The 17,524-nt window shown below is 42.9% G+C and overlaps 1 protein-coding gene across 1 annotated transcript in view; it reads right to left on the bottom strand.

Moving 5' to 3' along the window:
- Positions 1-17,524, bottom strand: part of CACNA2D3 (calcium voltage-gated channel auxiliary subunit alpha2delta 3) — an 807,776-nt gene that overhangs the window by 442,170 nt on the left and 348,082 nt on the right. The window contains exons 6-8 of the mRNA XM_081805734.1: positions 13,257-13,457; positions 5,642-5,702; positions 5,383-5,533 (exon numbers count right to left, since the gene is read on the bottom strand). Coding sequence (XP_081661860.1) covers positions 5,383-5,533; positions 5,642-5,702; positions 13,257-13,457 — 413 coding nt within the window. The remainder of the gene's footprint in view (positions 1-5,382; positions 5,534-5,641; positions 5,703-13,256; positions 13,458-17,524) is intronic.

Genomic DNA, 17,524 nt, shown 5'->3' with positions numbered 1-17,524 from the left:
CCACCCCTTTCAAAAAAACAGATAAACAGAAAGTAAATGAAGTAAGTGGGTACATTTTAGGGAATCCTAAGTTCCACAAAAAAAAAAAAAAAAAAAATAGAATTAAAATGCTGGCACACTCATGCAATGCAAGAAAGTAATGTAGAATTACTAGAACTCCATTAAATATTTATATGGTTTTATCGGTGCGCTTTTGATTAAACAACCTTTAGAATGAAAATGTGGAGGGCTTATGTACGAAGCAGATGAACCCACAATATTTTCACCAACAGAGGCATCCCGGGGATCTTCTACATTACAAAAGCTTCTTGTGTAATTTGAAACACGACTGGACGTAATTAGTAGTACAGAACAAATGAGCACTGCAAAAAAATACCATCCTCATACTTTTAATACGGAATTGATTACTTTAAAAAGCAAATCCATAGCAGACAAAGCACTGGAGAAACAGTTCTAAAGAAAATCCTGCAAATTGAAACCAGGGCACCAGAAAGTTCTGGATTGAACTAACAAATGATGCTCTTCTCTGTTCAGCTCTGCACAAACACAGGCTGCAGGAGGCATTTAAATTGATTTAATAATATCAGTCCAGTTAATACTGTGTTCATTTAATGCATGGCTTAGGCTTCTGTAAAATCATTTTTCAAATTTCAGCATCGACAGAATTAGCACCCTCATTTTTATGATAATATTGTTAATTTAATGCATGGCTTGTAGTTAGACTTCAAAGTAAATCAGAAAAATATGCCTTTTCTCTTGTCAGTGACATCTCTCTTCATGCACCAGTGGTTTGACCTTAAATTTTAACTTCGGCTGCACAAAATCACTCTCATATTTCTTCTATTCTTCTATAATTCGATCATTTAGTTCATCAGTCTTAGATTTTGCAATACCCTGCCCATGAAAGCTAAAACAGTTTTTAACATTATCATTTTATGTTTATTCTCCGGAAAGATCTGAATTGGAAGCTTTTCAGTATAATATATAAGATGCATTTAGCCAGTGAGCTTCATACAAACATGCAAACATGCAAAAATGACTGAAATGGCCAAGGAAAGGCTTTTCCACTATTTACCCCCCTCCTCCCCTCCCTATTAGGGCCCTGAAAACCAAACAGCAATAATGAAGTAGATTTGTATAAACAAATATCTACAACAAACAAGGGCTTCCGCCATGGTAAAACAAGAATGTATTCTTTACTTTCTCCCTAAAACTCTGAAATGTCTCCTCACACATCTACCCAGCCAGCAGGAGAAAACTGACAGTGTAATGAAGGGTGAAATGATAATGTCCTCTCCCGTAAATGGAATCCAGCCGACAAGAACAATGCACTCAAACAGATTTGCAGGGCATTCTGGACGGAGCTTCAGACCTCCCATCCCCCTGGACTTACAAGAACCTGCAGTGGGGTCTCCCTCTAGCCGGAGGCAAGTAACCATTTTAAATAGACGGAAAAACTTACATACACCATATTACTAACTAGAGCAATGTTGCCAGTGTAGAAATATAAGGTAATGGAGAAAAAAAAACACCACCATGATGTGGCAAGGCATCATTGGTGAAACATACTCAGCGTTGAGAGGGACAGTTCCAGGGAATACACATGGAGATCCACCAATTATCAATCCACTATTTAGAACCCTCAAAGTGTTGGTGTAATGGACTGAATGTGTCTACCTCCGCCCCCCAACTGCATGTTGAAGCCTTATCCCACGGTGTGGTGGTATTTGGAGATGGGGCCTTTGGGAGGTGATTAGGGCTAGGTGAGGTCAGGATGGTCCAGCCTCATGATGGGATTAGTGCCTGCATAAGGGGAGACATGACAGAGCTTGCTCCCTCTCTCTTTCTCTCTCCATGAGCACACATCCTCACAGAAACCAAACCCTCCTGGACCTTGAGCTTGGACTTTCCAGCCTCTAGGACTAAGAAAATAATTTTCTGTATGTCAGCCACCCAGTTTGTTATTTTGTTACAGCAGATGGAGCTAATACAGGCATACCTTGTTTTATTGTGTTCACAGATACTATGTTTATTTTTTTACAAGGTTACTTCTTAAAGGTTTCTGGCAACTCTCTGCAGAGCAAGTCTATCAGCACCATTTTTTCAACCGTGTTTGCTAACTTTGTGTCTCTCTGTCACATTTTGGTAATTCTCACAATATTTCAACCTTTTTCATTATTATGTTTGTTATGGTGCTCTGGGATCATCACTTAAAAGCTCAGATGATGATTAGCAATTTTTAGCAATAAAGTATTTTAAAATTAAGGTACAGACACTGTCTTTTAGACAAAATGCTATTGCACACTTACAGACTATAGTATAGCGTAAACATAACTTTTATATGCACTGGTAAACCAAAAACTTCATTTGTATTACTTTATCGCAATACACGCTAAATTTCGGTGGTCTGGTCCCAAAGCTGCCATATCTCCAAGGTATGCCTGTACACTTTCTAAGTGTGTAAACATTATAACATCCTACTTAATGACATTCTCATAATACCTATGCATGTGCATACCCTTTGGGGCAGCAACTTCACTTCTAGATACTATTCAATAGAAGCATACCCAACCCTGCAAAAATACAGGCCCAAGTCCACTCTCTGCAGCACTCTCGAGTGGAAAAGAGACCCATAACAGCATGATGCCCAGCAAAGGAGGACTGGTTAAATAATTAATGTCAGCTAGAGGTGATGAAATGCTCTGCTCTTCAAATATACTTGCTTACCGATATAAGTATAGAAGCAAGTTGCTGAATATTGTGGAAAATAGGATTCTATTGCTGTGCAAGAATTATGTATGTTCATATACATGGAAAAACTTGGAACAATATGTGGCAAACAGCAAGGAAATAGGAACTTTTCGGAATTGTTTAAAATTTTCACATATGTTGCTTATAATAAAATAATCAACGTGTAAAAGTTACTGTTAATCAGTGGTTCCTTTTATCACCTTGGGCTTTCAATATAAATTTACGAACAAATTTGATCCATTCTCTTACCCATTAGGGGGACAGAGTTCATGATTTTACTATAGAGGCTTCAAATAAAAAAAGTTCAGAGTATCTTTCTATTCATCAAAATAATTATGTAAATAGTCTCAAAGCTGATCATTTATGTTGAAAACTAACAAGCAGATGTACAGTGAGGGTTAATGGGACCTCTAATGGGTGTCTTTATATAAGGGGACAATTTGGGGTAAAAAAAATATTTTTTCCCCTTAACTATTCTAAAATAAATAGCATGTCTACTTTCAATTATCTTAATCGCTCTGTCTTCATTATTGAGTTGACACTGTTTGTATATCTTAATGAACTTACAAAGATTATTTCAATCGATTGGTTTTGTTAACAGAACTATAAATCCTGACCGATAAAGGATCCACAATGTAATTAGTTAGCACTTCTTATTATGCTAATTTCTGATACTTCTATAATGAGTAATTAAAGATTAATAAGAAAGATAGTCCCAAATTAGTGGTTTGTTATCTGCGAATGCTTCAGGATGTGTGGGGGATCAAGCTACATTTGCATATTCATGAGGAGACTATATATTTGCATATTCACGAGGAGACTGGAAACTAGAGTAACTTTGCTTGATTTAGAAACCCTAAGTTCTGTCTCAGAGTATCCCTGAAAGAACCCTGCCCTGGGGCCATCCAGTTTCAGGGCAAGACGGTGGAGCAGTTAACTTGTCTCTTCACTTCTGCTCACGAAGCAGAAGGAGGTAAAGCCAGACAGTTTCTGAGTTCTTCCTGGGCCACTTTTTCTGGCTATGTGACCTCAAGCTGGTGGCTTCTACCTTGCGGGGCCTCTGTCTCCACACCACATGGCACAGAGCTGGGGTGAAACCCCAACAAGATCATCCACATCGGACACTTAGGAGGAGTGGGCAAGGCGGCTGTAGGGATTCTTCTTTCAACACGTATTTAAACTCTTACTCTTTCCCAGGCACTGTCCCAGGCACTGGGTCTAGTGAATAAATAAACAATAAATAAATAACCCCTACTCCCATGGAATTTCTTGTTCTCTTTCTCTTCCTTTTCTTCTTCAGGGCTTTTTGAAATTGGAAGCTATAAATCATGGGTGCTCTGCAGCTGCGTCTTCTTGCTCAGTCTCCTCAGAAGCACGCAGGCCGGACACTAATTCAAGCAATCCCAATGCAATATAAATCCCAATGCAATATAAATCCAAAGTATCGTGATGACGCACTCTGCTCGGGAGCCTGGGGAAGCCACACAGACCAACAAGCTTGGAGCCCGTCTGCGCTGCTCTTCAAATAACACCCCTGCCTTCACATCCTGCCCTCGGTGCGGGCCTCCTGGGCCCAGGCTCAGGTAATTCTGGCAGCAGCTCCGTGGGTGATGCGATTACTCAAGCTTCCGCTGGTGGGCTGATGGCTCAGACTGATGTGGTTTGCCCCAAGATGTGCAGCTAGCTATATGTGGCAGAACTAGGGTTCAAAACTAGGTCCCAACCCCAAAGTGCCAGGTCCATCGCCCTTGCACGCTGCCCCGGCTGCCTGCTGTAGCCACTTGGTGTCCTAGGTAGAGGTAATGTTGCAAAGCACAGTTGACCACCGGGCAGGAGCACCTGGTTAATTACTCAGGGAAAAGAAGCGGGCTAATTGTGGCTCTAATCTTTAGGGAGAGTAGGAGGGACATCACACCACAGAACTGGGGAGAAGAGGAAAAAGAACTGGAGATGGAAACCAGAATTAGTGTTCCTTTCCAGGGCATGTTACTGCCCTACTGGGGTCTTGGGTCTCCCACATCCCTGCTCTTGGACCTCAGGCAAGTCACTGACCCTCTCAAGCCCAGCAGCTCCACCTGAGAAAATGCGAAAACCACCTTCCACCTCCTAGAGCTGCCATGAGGAACAAAGAAATGCAAATACAAAGAGTAAGCAAATGGCATTCAGTAGGTACTTAATAAATGCCACTTTGGTTTCCGAAGCTGAGATCAAGTGTTCTGTAAGCCTTAGACAGCTCTCCACAGTTTAGTTGTTTTAGCATCATGATTATTATTACTATCATTGTCATCAGACTAATCTAGCTTAAAGTTAATTTCCACTAGCCATTTAAGGAACATCTTGCAAGGTCTAATTCCCCAAGGTTCCAAAAAGGTTGGCTCCCAGGAAAACCAAATCTGGTGCTACTCTGCCAGGTGGCCATGCCTGAGTGCGTGGTACAGAGAAGAAATATGCTCTACTTTCCCAGACTCTGAAAGCCTTTCCAACATCCTGATTCCGTGAACCCCCATGGGACTCACCGGTCCTCATCTGGGGTGGGATGTGTGTACAAAAGCAATGAGAATGTGAACCAGTTGCTGCTAAAAGAGCAGATGGAGCCAAAGTGCAGAGAAAGCACAAAACAGATGCACTCACAGCAATTATGTTGAAAAAGTCATCATCCCCCAGTGTATCCAGAATAGATGAGACGGTTTGCTTTGCAATAGTGAGACGCAGTCCTTTCATGCTGCCACTGACATCCACTAAAATGACCACGTCTTTCGGAGAAGTCGCTGCCTGGATGTACCTAGGTCAGGGGAAAATTAAGTGAAAATTAAGTAAAAATGAAGTAAAAATGAACCTCTTTGCGAGTTCTCTCTTTAAAACGTAATGAAGAGGTTTGACCATTTCCTACCATTTTCGGTTCCTGCAGTCAAAGGCAATGACTCCATTCTCATCTGGTTCCCATTTAATCCCTAGAAGAAAAATGGAGTTATGAGAAACCCAGAAACTTCAAATATTTATTCATAGCATTTCAAGGCTGCTCTGCTTTGCTGATTGAACAGACAGGGTGAAAAATCACATGCAACGACCAGCCCTGGAGCTCATCACATGCTCCATCGCCACCTCTGGGAAGGTGCTTTCGTGCTGTAACACCATAGCGAACATGGCCTTAGCTCAGTTGTTCAAGGCCTGCTGGAGAGTGGGGACATCCTCAGTAACGTGTTATCTGTCAACAAAGGACGTGACTCCAGCCCCTTCCCGTGGCCAATGGTCATTTCTCACTGTCCAGCAAGTTGTTGGACCTAGTAGCATCATTCACAGACTTCTGGGCAGAGTCAGGCCATGTAACTGGGTCTGGGCAAAGCAATGTGTGTAGCATGGTGGGTAGAAAGCCTCGATACATTTCCATCCCAGAATATACGCAGGTCTGTTTTCCCCTCACTTCTGTATTTATAATCAGGGATATTGGCCTGGCTTTCCACACTGAGATGGAAAAAAAAATGGCCATAATTATGCTGTGTTACAAAGTTTGAATATCAGGTTTTGAAGCCTGGGGAGTTTTCCCCATGTGTAAGATGGGATCCCATATCCTTCGTCTTGTGGTTTGCAGACTGGTCGGGATACGTCCAAGGTTGACATTCTCTATTTATAACTTGGTTGTTAAGAATAAAATTTCATTTAAAAAGAAAAGTGGTTGCTGCCTGAAAATAAGATAGTGAATCATTGTTTTCAACCATCAGTGCTGCTCAGGGATGGAGGATTTAAAATACAGACTTTAGAGTGAAGAAAATAAAAACAGAAAAATGACTTTCACAGGAGGAAATCCTGACTCAGATGGTAGCACTGGGAGTCTCCTGTCCAATTACTGATGGCCAGGTTTCAGGACCCTGCCAAAATAATAATAGTATGTGCTTGAGATAACACCCCCAAATTAGTACTCAGAAAACCATGAGATGGCAGTTTGCTACTCAGAGAATCATTTTATTATGTTCTCCTTGTACCTACATGTCCCACCTACAAATGGGCCAATTTAAAGAGTTTCCTATACCAAATCAGAAACCAGAAGTGTGAGAATCGAAGGTCATTAGGCAACGAAGACAAAATAAATCCGACATGCTATTGTACACTAAGGGACAAGAACACAGTTTATTTAAAAATAAGAAATACACTGCTTTGTATAAAGCCAAGTACAGTTAGGGTAGCATGGTCTTAACACATAGTGAAATTATATCCATGGTGAGGCTAGGTAATGTTCCAATATCAAAAGCATTGGTTTGAACCCAAATAAAGAGATTTTTTTTTTTTTTTTAATGAGTTGACCCATGGTAGACCTTCAGCGGATGTTTGTTTCTTGAATTGTGGTGAGTGTTCTTAGACCGGGACTGTGCCCAATCCTGCTCCGCCCCTCCCCACTCTTCCATCCTTCCTCCCCATCACAGCCCCATCCCTGTGTGCCCCACGAGACAAGAAAAGGTGCAATTCTTTTTTTATAGTCCCAGCTTTTAGGCTAGGGCCTGGGGGGCGAGGGGGAGGGATTAAAGACACTTAACGCCCTCCTTCTGGTTTGAGATCATTCCCCTGCACATGGGCATGTAACTCCTCCCAGGCACTACTGTACTTGGTGCTTTTTGAAAAGCTGACATGAAATTTGTCTGTTGGGAAACGTGGTAAAGGATACAATTCCAGAAGAAAGTGGAACAGACAGGACAACCCCAGAGCCTTTTGCCTACTCATCACAATGTTCATCAAACTCCAGTACTCTGCCAGTTGATGGACAGAGCAGTGACTGGGAAACATGGACCTGGCCCTTGCCTGCCCTCAGGAGGCCTCACATCACAGGGAAGCTGGCACATGATAAGAAATCACATGCACCAGAGATGTCACAAAGATGAAGTGCCTGAGGCTATGGTAGTGTGCAAAAGGTGATCCCAATCTCTAATAGGAAGAAGGATCTTCTTCCAATGAGAGCAGAAGGATGGTATATTAGTTTTCTAGAGCTGATGTAACAAAAGTCCTACAAATTGGGTGGGTTAACAGGAAAGAACTCTCTCACAGTTCTGGAGGATAGAAGTCTAAAATCAAGGTGTTGGTGGGCCACATTCCCTCTAAAGCTCTAGAGAGGAAATTTTTCTCACCTCTTCTCAGCTTCTGCTGGCTCCCAGCAATCCTTGGTGCTCCTTGACTTGTAGCTGCATCACCTCAATCTCTGTCTCTGTCTTCCTTCTGTCTTTGTCCTCTCCTCTTATAAGGACATCAGTCATATTGGATTTAGGGCCCGCCCTAATTCAGTGTGATCTCATCCCAACTTACTTAATTACATTTGTCAAGACCCCTATTTCCAAGTCAGGTCACATACTGAGGCTCCAGGTGGACATAAATAATTTGGGGGAGACACGACTCAATCCACTGCAGATGGGTAGGACTTATAAAACAAAAGTAAGTCGTGGCCACAGGGTGAATAAGAATACCCACGCATACAGAACGACATGTGCAAAGGTCCTGAGGTTGAAAAGAGCATGTCAAGTTCAAGGAACTGGAGAAATTCTGGTATGGCTGTGCAGAGAGAATGTCTAGGACAGAGGAAAGGAGCCTGGGTGGCAGCAGAAACCATGCGACTTGAGGCCCTTCCTGGTAAGGACTTGAGGTACACATTGAGTGGGGATGAAGACCCTACCTTGAGACAGTTCTAGGCATAGCTGTCTAAGGTGGAACAATAAAGGTCACACCTTGACTCAAGTCAGGACTGGATGGGCCTTGAGGGGCCATCTTGCCCAAACTTGACTCTTGGGTCAAAATCTTCAACTCATAGAAGGGACTCTAGGCTCTCAGAGTTCAGAAGATCTTCCTGAGATTTCCAGTTATGACGAGGACTTGTCTCCCAAGTCCCCACCCACCATGCTTTTCCTTACATAGGCATTTCCATGAAGATGTCCCATGAGAAGTTCTCTGGGTGTTAGCGTGAGTTAAATGAATAAAAGTAAAACTGGTTTCTATGCTCTGCATGGGAAAGACACCTAAGGGCCTTTAATCTGCTCATGTCATTTTGAATCTCTACAACTGGATTGACAGAGGCAGCACTGACCAAGCGAACTGACCACTGAGCCCTTCCTTTTCCAATCTCACAACAAAATGTTTTAGGAGACAAACTTCAGGAAACCCTGCCCCAGATGGTACTATCTTCCCTAGGATATATCAACTTTCCAGGATATAATTTTTTTTACACACAGATATTTTGAATATGTTCAAGTAACTTCAAATCCCAGAGAAATAATAGTTGGCTCAACCTAAATCTTTCAGAACCGGGAAATCGACACTTAACCAAGAAGCACCTCCATGAGCTATATAATTTCTGGGATTGACACTATGCCTTTTTGGGATGCCACCCAGGTTGACTGGGGCATGAATTTCAAAATAAAAAGAATGATGCAGTCATTGGCTTGGGAAGACTTGGAGGAAGGGGAGCAGTAGAGAAAAGAAGAGGACCATAGCTCTGTGCTGTAATTATGCCAGTTCCCCACTTGGTCACTGCATCCCACCAGACTGTAGCCGGGGACCAGCTTCCCAGAGAGGCAGCAGCTCTACTGTAGCTGAGGAGGCAGGGCTGCTACTACCAATGTGACAGGCGTAAACTCTGATCTACTGAGTGATTCGTTCATTCAACAAATACATACTAATATGTAGGTTGAGGGTGGTAACAGAGTGATAGCCAAATGTCTCCATCCTCCTGGGGTAGATATCCTAGCAAAGAAGATGGGGACTGAAAGCCTGATGGCTCAGGATTGCAGGGCAGAGATCGTATTTTATAGAGTAAGAACTGCCATGAGAACAAAGCATGAAAGAGGTGGTGAAAATATTAACACCATCACCAACTCCCTCCCATCCCGCTGGTATGACTTGGTCGGTCAGTTAACCTCCTGGTCTGTTTCCTCTTTGGTAAAATGTAGATTATAGTAGCTCCAGCCCACAGGATCATTGTGAGGATTAAATCAGACAATGCTTGTGTAAACACCCAGCACAGTGCTCAATAAATGGGGGTCACTATCACTAGCACTAATATTAATATGACATTAATATTAACGGCACCCCCAAAGACTCCCAAGGATGACACTGAAATAGACGGAGTTTCGATAAGGCCTGAGTAACCAATCCTGCAGAGCTCACAGGCCCTTTACTAGTATTTTGTTGCTGCGGTGGTTGCTGGGGTTCAGGAGAGCCTCCCCGAGGCTCTGTGTTCTCTCTCTGTTCAGTGAGACCTTTTTGTAATACAGGCACTGAAAGGTAGACCAGTACCTTGGAAACTGGGTATCAGACCACAAAAGTCTTTTCCCATAGAGTTACGCTGTTCAACGTGATAGCTACTAGCCACATGTGGTGACTTAATTTTAGATTTAAATTAATTCAATTTAAATAAAATTCACATTTTAGTTCCTCAGTCTCATCAGGCACATCTCACATGCTCAATAGGCACATGTGGCCTGTGGTTACCATATCAGACATTGTAGACATAGAACACTACCTCCTCCAAAAGACAGCACGTGGAAGTGTTGCCACATGCCCCCAGGACCTACGGTGAGCTTGTGGAGGCCTAGGTAAATCTATACAGAAAGAGAAAACACCATGACAGGTATGCTACGAAGCTGATGTTTACTAAAATTCCCAGAAGCTGACATTGTGCTCCTTCTTAGTGATCGCCTAGCATCTTCTATTTCCCCAATCTTAGCATGAAACACACTGTACCACCATGACCTAGTCACCTGTCTCTGTCTCCCTGGTGGTCCTTGTTCCTTCCTTTAGGATCCCCTCCAGGCAAGGCCATAGTAATCCTGACCAATCTCCATGGTTTCAGATGGCTAGGCTTCCCACTGTCCAGGCTCCCTCGCTTAAGGATGTGGGGGCATATGATCCAGACCAAACTAATCCTGGGACTTTCATCTAAGCCATTGGGACAGATTCTCTCTCTTCCTCTGCAACCATAATTGAAAAATAATCCTGCAAGTACACAGCCATGTTCCCCATCACTAGGGGATCACCTGCCAGTGAAACATGGTCAGAATAGAGAAAGGTGGTGTTGAAAGGGGAAAGGAAAGATTCATAATCCAAATGACAATGCTGAATACTGGGACCCAGCTGTGTCTCAGAACAACACATTCCCTAGATTTCAAGTTACATGAGCCAATAAATGCATTCCTTGCTGGAGCTAGCTGAAATGGGGTTTCTTCACTTGAAACCCAAATCCCTAAGGAATGTATTTCCCCAAAGCAGGAGCTGCATGAGGGCAGAGACCTTATCTGTTAAGTTCACCATTTTCTCTTCTGGACCTCACAGTTTGGAACAAACTAAGAACTCAGGACACACTTAACGTAAGATTGAAGAACTATCCTTTCTGTTTAAGGACATGCACACTTACCACTGATTCACACTATTATACCACTCTAAACATGGAAAGAAGTATCCTGAAAATAAGAAATCCTAGCAAAAAATGTCCATGGATCACTCTTCTAATGATCATTTTATGTCCAAGAGACAAGAGGTGTGCCGTTCTCTGTTCAGAACCAAGCACTGAGTGAGCACAGGGCATTCTCAGGGCAGTGAAACCCCTTAGGAGGACTGTGATTCATGTCTTTATTAACACAGAAAAGATGCAGGAATTTTATAAAGTCAAAATTCTGCCACAAATGTCATAAAAATGGTAAGCATTTCTCAGTCCACCGTTCTGACTGAAAAAAACCTTGTATGTAAATTAAATCAGTCTCCCCTATTACATACAACCTTCATGAGGATTCCTTTTTGTTATGGAGTGAAGTTGCCCCCCCATGCCCCCAAAAATTCATAGGTTGAAGACTAACATTACCCTGTGTGATAGTGTGAAGAGGTGGGGCCTTTGGGAGATAATGAGGTTTAGATGAGGTCATGAGGATGGAGCCCCCGTGAGATTAGTGCCCTTCTACGAAGAGTAAGAAATACCCAAGCTTCCACTCTTTACCACGTGGGGAGACAGGGAGAAGGTGGCCATCTGAAAGCCAGAAAGAGGGCTCTCACCAAGAACCAAATCTGCCAACACCTTGAGCTCAGACTTCCCAGCCCCCAGAACTATGAGAAATGAGTATCTGTTGTTTAAACCACCCAGTCTGTGGTATTTTGTTACGGCAGCCTGAGATGACTAATGCACCTTCTTATTTTCATTGTTTTCAAATTTCCTCATGACCATAGTTGGAGGACTTCCTGCTGGCGGAGACAACAAATGATCTGTGGTTTCTTCTTATCGGCTCCACCTTGAATCAAATGCCACATGGTAAGATGGTAAGAGTTCCCTGTGGCTTCCTCAATGGATCAGCCCCCCACCACACTTGATTTGCAGCAACATCTGCATTAAATTTACTCTCTGTGGAGGGTATCAAAGCAGATTGCAATTTGGTGACACTGGAACTTTAATAGGCCACTGTTTATTATAACATTGTCTTTACTAGGATGCTTATTGTTTACATATCCGTGAGCTCCAGGAGGAACCATGCAGGCCCTGCTGAACACGGCTCTTGGGAAATGTTGAATAATCTGGCAAAGCAGACACTTGGCAGGCAAGTCTCAGGGGACAGATGCTGTGTGCAGGGCAAACGGCTCCTCGAGGCGGAGGCTGACGGTCTCTGTGCCTCAAAGTGGGAAGACATCAGGTGCCTAGTCTTACTTAATGAAAACATAAAAGACTCCACTTAATTGCTCCAAGATTATGCAGGGCGTTTTTTTCCTTCTTTTAGGTTGAGCTTGTTAATTTCTGCAGCTGTGATGTTGGCACGATTGTAGCCTCGAGTCCTGTTTTCACAACTTGTGAGCAAAATTAAAACTTCCCTTCTTAATTAAAATTCAAACCAAGCCAGAATTAAATTCTTATTGCAAAGCAGAGGGCTCAGGAGGCCTCAGAAGGAACACCTGCTCCAAAGGTATGATGAACAAACTGACAAACATACCCATTTGAGGGTGCGATTGGTGGCCCTAAGGATGAGTTGCTGACCTCAGTGGTGCTTTGGCCATCGCAAAGCTCTTCCCCCGAGGGCGGTCAGCTCTGGAGTGGGGAAACCTAAGTTCAAATTTTCCACTTCTTACACCTTCGGTCAGAATTTAATTCAGCCCAATGATGACTCATTCTTTTCCACGGTAATAACAACAACGATAAGAATTGTAGTAGTCAATAGTAATAAAAACAAACTCTTGTCCAGAAAGATCAAATTTGGTATGTCTCACACTCCAGTTCCTCACTTTTGGTGGCAGCTCTATAAACTGCTCTATTAAGCCGTGGAAACCTATGCAGATCTAAATGCCTGTGTGTGCACGTCTCACACACATGTACACACATGTGCGTGCGTGCAGATGCCATGCTCCCATGTCTATCTGACAAGAGATTTAACTGATTTGAATTTAATCGTTCATTTTCTCCTAATAGGAGGGGGAAAAAAAATTTAACCCTGAACACAAAAGAAAAATATCACAGGATCATTAATCTCAATCATAATTCTCAAGGCAGGGATACTCACCTGGATACTGCCTAAAAAATCCCTTCGCACTTCCAAAGTACTGCCATATGAGGGAGGGGTCCCGATCAAAGTTATCGACAAAAACTTTGTTTAGGGATTCGGACCAATAAACCCCATTGACGATTGCTGGGTCTGAAAAGAAAGGGAAGAGGAATGTTACAAACCAAAGTGAGAGAGAACCCCGGCGGGCATCCCTCAGAACTGGCAGATAGCAGCATGACGTTCACCTTGCGGGAAGCTGTGAAGAAAGTTATAGCTCTCCAAATGTTTAGCTCCTGGGAATTCCATGCATTAGGGCTTCCTCATCCTGCCCAAGTCCCCACAGCCACCCAGGAGCCTTTATTGAGGACTCCTTACTTGAAAGACACATCCCTGTATTTGTAACTTTCAACCTTGCACAGCACAGAGTTCTTGAGAAAGCAAAGAGAGACCTTCTTAGTGTTATTTTCCACCTTTTCCTCTCCTGAGTCAGAACCCAGCATTAAAAACAGGAAAAATGTGTTTTCTCTCATTGCAATGACCTCAGCCAACACTGTCCCATTCCAATTCTCTCTACCTCTGACTTCAAAGTTTGCTTGTAAAAAAATAAGTAAGTAAATTGGAGTTACATAACTGCATCTCTCTACTTCTTTTGTTCAGTAGATGGTGAGCTCTGGGAGGGCAGGAACCAATTCCCTTGGTCTTCCGCTATACCCCCTTTGACCAGGACATGGCAGAAATTCCAACCATTTATGGACGCATGAAGAGATGGATGGATGGGTGAATGAATAAAAACAAAGGTTGTTTGCCAGTCCTCAAGTGGCATAGTAAACCAATGAGCAAAATAATGCTAGAAATGTTCATGTACATTAGGTATCGTGATAAGGAAATTCACTGTTGGCACCACTGCACCCCATCCCTCCTCCACGTGGCCTGCCCACTGCCAGCCTGCTGCCCCAAGATGCTCATCAGAAGAGGCATGAGACAGAGCCCACAAAATGGCGCCTGACCCAGTGGACAGACATGGCATCTTGTATTGTCTTACTTCTAGCCTGCCTATTCTTTCAAATCACTTACCCAGATTCCATAGACAAGTGGGATTCTGACTTTCATCTCAAGGGTAAGTGCTCAAACTCTTATAAACTATAATAAACCACATCATAGGCTGGGAGAGTGAAAATGACCAATTCAACCTTTTACCACAAAGTAATTTTGAGAAAGACTTTATCCTCACAATCCTGGAAAATGGAACCCTTTATTGTTCCCCTGCAAGCTTGACAATAATTACTGTGATTCACTCCTTGCTACAAAAGCCACTTAAATTAATCCACAAAGAGGTAAATACAATAATGACACTGAAAACTCCATGGCTCTTGCCTCCTCCATCAGTGGCCTCAATTATGTTGCCATCATATAAAAACTTTCCACAATTAGAAGCAAAAATTCCATGCTCACTCACTGTCTCGACATGTTAAGGAGTCAAACGGTTTCCAGTTAGAGAATTGTTTTTCTTGACTGTGGTTTCTTTGGGGGTAGTAAAAGGCTACCCATGCCCTCAGGTGGTCCTAGAAACCTAAGATTGCCCCCTTGGGGGACTGTGAGCACCTTCAGAAATGCAAAAGGAGTGGTGACGGTCAGAGGATTATTTCACCAATCGTTTGGACACTAAATCTCACTCTGAAATTATGCCTCTTTAAAAAAAGGGGGCTTTGATCTTCCCAGGGCATGGTGAACAAGGGAAGTAGAATCGCTAAAAATATGGTCTAGTTAAAATGAGGGCTGTGTTACACACACCTGTTTGATCAGATATTTGAGATAACACGTCCTCTGGCTCACAAAGTAATCACAGTGTGTTGATTTCACAATTTTGCTTAGCAAGCAATTTTCACAGAATGGAAAATCTTGAATTGCTGTCCATAATTCGTCATCTAAGAGATGAAAAAAAGAGGAGAGTCTGGGTGGCCCAGTCAGTTGAGTGGCCGACTCCTGATTTCAGCTCAGATCATGATCTTAGGGTCCTGAGATCGAGCCCCTCACAGAAGGCTCTGTGCTCAGCGGGCAGTGTGCTTGAGATTCTCTCTCTCTCTCCCTCTGCTTCTCCCTCTGCTCTCTCTCTCTCTAAAGGAAATAAATAAATCTTTAAAAAGAGAGAAAGATGAAAAAAAGAAACAGGAAAATATTAACGTTATAAAATGAGGACTTCATCTAAATATCTGGGTTAAAAAAAAAGTTAAAAATCATTTTCCCAACATGGTTGACAGAGAGCAGAAATGAAATAGCCCAAAGGCTCAGTGCCTCGTATCACACCCCCTGTAGCCAGGTCCCCAGTTCCTTCCACTCTCCACTGAGGGGGAGGTGAACATGACATTGTGGACCAGCACCCCAGCTTCATGTTTCCTCTATGGCTGCTGAGCAGAGGTCACCTGCAAAAGTCTTAAGGTCACCTGCAAAAACAACAGCATCCTCCTAAGCAGCAAGTTTCCCTTTTTCTTTGATTGTGTTTTGTTTCAAACTTTGTTGAAGAGGCCCCCTCCCCCTGCTGCCTCATTTGGGGTTCTTCAGGAGTCTTAGATTAATCTGAGCTTTGGCTCCACTCCCACCCCGAATCTTCCTAGGGGGCTAATGTACTGTATTAGCTTCCTGTGGCTGCTACCACAAATTACCACAAACTGAGTGACTTAAAACAACAGAAGTTTATTCAGGAGACCAGAAGTCCAAAATCAAGGTATTGGCAAGATGGGTTCCTTCTGCAGGCTCTGAAGGAGATTCTGTTCCAAGCCTCTCTCCTGGCCTCTGATGGTCACCAGCAACCATTAGTGTTTCTTGCCTTGGAGACACAATTGGCCCAATTTCTTCCTCCGTCTACGGGGCCTTCCCTCTGTGTACCTGTGTGTCATATCTCCTTTTCTTTAAGGAAACCAGTCACCGTATTTGGGGTTCACCCTAAATTCAAGATGATCTCATCTCAAAATCTTTAACTTAATTATATCTGCAAGACCCTATGTCCAAATAAAGTCACATTTGCAGGATGTACTGGAGGTTAGGAGTTGGGCATATCTTCTGGGGCCACCATTAGACCCACTACATGTATTCATACTCCCTTAATTATACTATATAATATATCCATATTTTGTGATTTGTATGTATTCTTTTTAAAATCTGAGTTTAGTGAGTGTAGGTCTTTTTCCTAGTGAAGGATGTTTAAAGGCCTTTTAATGGAAACAATTCAGATTCTTATGTCTGCGTTGTAATTTTATGAGCTTACCATTCTTCCCAATCTCTGCCTCTTCCCAATCTGTCAATGGGTCCTGCTATAATGCTCTAATTTGGGTTGAAATCATTTCCCTTAATGCCTAGTGTATGTCAATGCCCACCGTTTCCTGCTCAATAAAGTGAACTCCATGTAACACGGCCATTTTCTCCAACATCCCTGTCCATTCAGCACCAAATTATTATTCATAGTGGTCAATATGAAGTTCAGGAATTGCAGTTCTGCTTCCTGCTTCCTCTACCTCCTGAGAGATTAAATTACCTCTGATGCCAGTCAGAAATTTATCAGATGTTCAGCTTTTAGTAGAACAGACTACTAGCAGATGTTTAGAAAGTAAGAGTCCCACACCCCCTTTGTGATCTATTTGCAATTTGTATCTGAAAAGCGGCTCACACATCCCTGCTTTGCCTTTATGATGTATCCTATAACCCATCAAAAATCACATTTATAGTTCCCTTATTTTATTTCCACCCAAAGAACTGCTCTCATCTGTGTTTCCCCATCCTCCAACAAGTTTGCACTTTGCTACATGGGGGTTGTCTGATGTTATAGAAGGCTGATGTTCTCTCTGCACACTCACACACCCTTCCAATTCAGTTCTGTATCTTTGAATGAGTAGCCCCCTTTGTCATCCGAAGGTCCATCCTCCTGAGTCAATCAGCCCTTTGGGTTCAAGCAAATTACTGGATGAAAAGCACTTAGCACAGCAATTGGCACATCCAAAATGGTCCATAAACATGGCCATTATTTATGCCATGCATGAGCAAATATATAAATAAGGTCCCAGGAAGAGTTCCCACTTCTTCTATCCCTGTTCTCTGCAGCAAGAATCCCTGGGCAGCACCCTAATAGTGCAGCACACCAGTCTGAAATGCAGGCTTTGGAGTTGGAGTCTTGGATATGAGACCTCGCTTGGCACCTGTTAGTTAGTGGCCTTGGGCTTGTGACTTACCTTCCCTGAGCCCCAGTGTCTTTATTGGTAGAAGGAGAATCAGAGCAGCTCTTGCTCAAAGGCTTC

Source organism: Leptonychotes weddellii, chromosome 1, assembly GCF_054177405.1.
Source record: "Leptonychotes weddellii isolate Sample4059 chromosome 1, ASM5417740v2, whole genome shotgun sequence".
Lineage (NCBI taxonomy): Eukaryota > Metazoa > Chordata > Mammalia > Carnivora > Phocidae > Leptonychotes > Leptonychotes weddellii.
The sequence above is the reverse complement of the archived record's forward strand: the minus strand, read 5'-3'. Positions and strand labels throughout refer to the sequence as shown.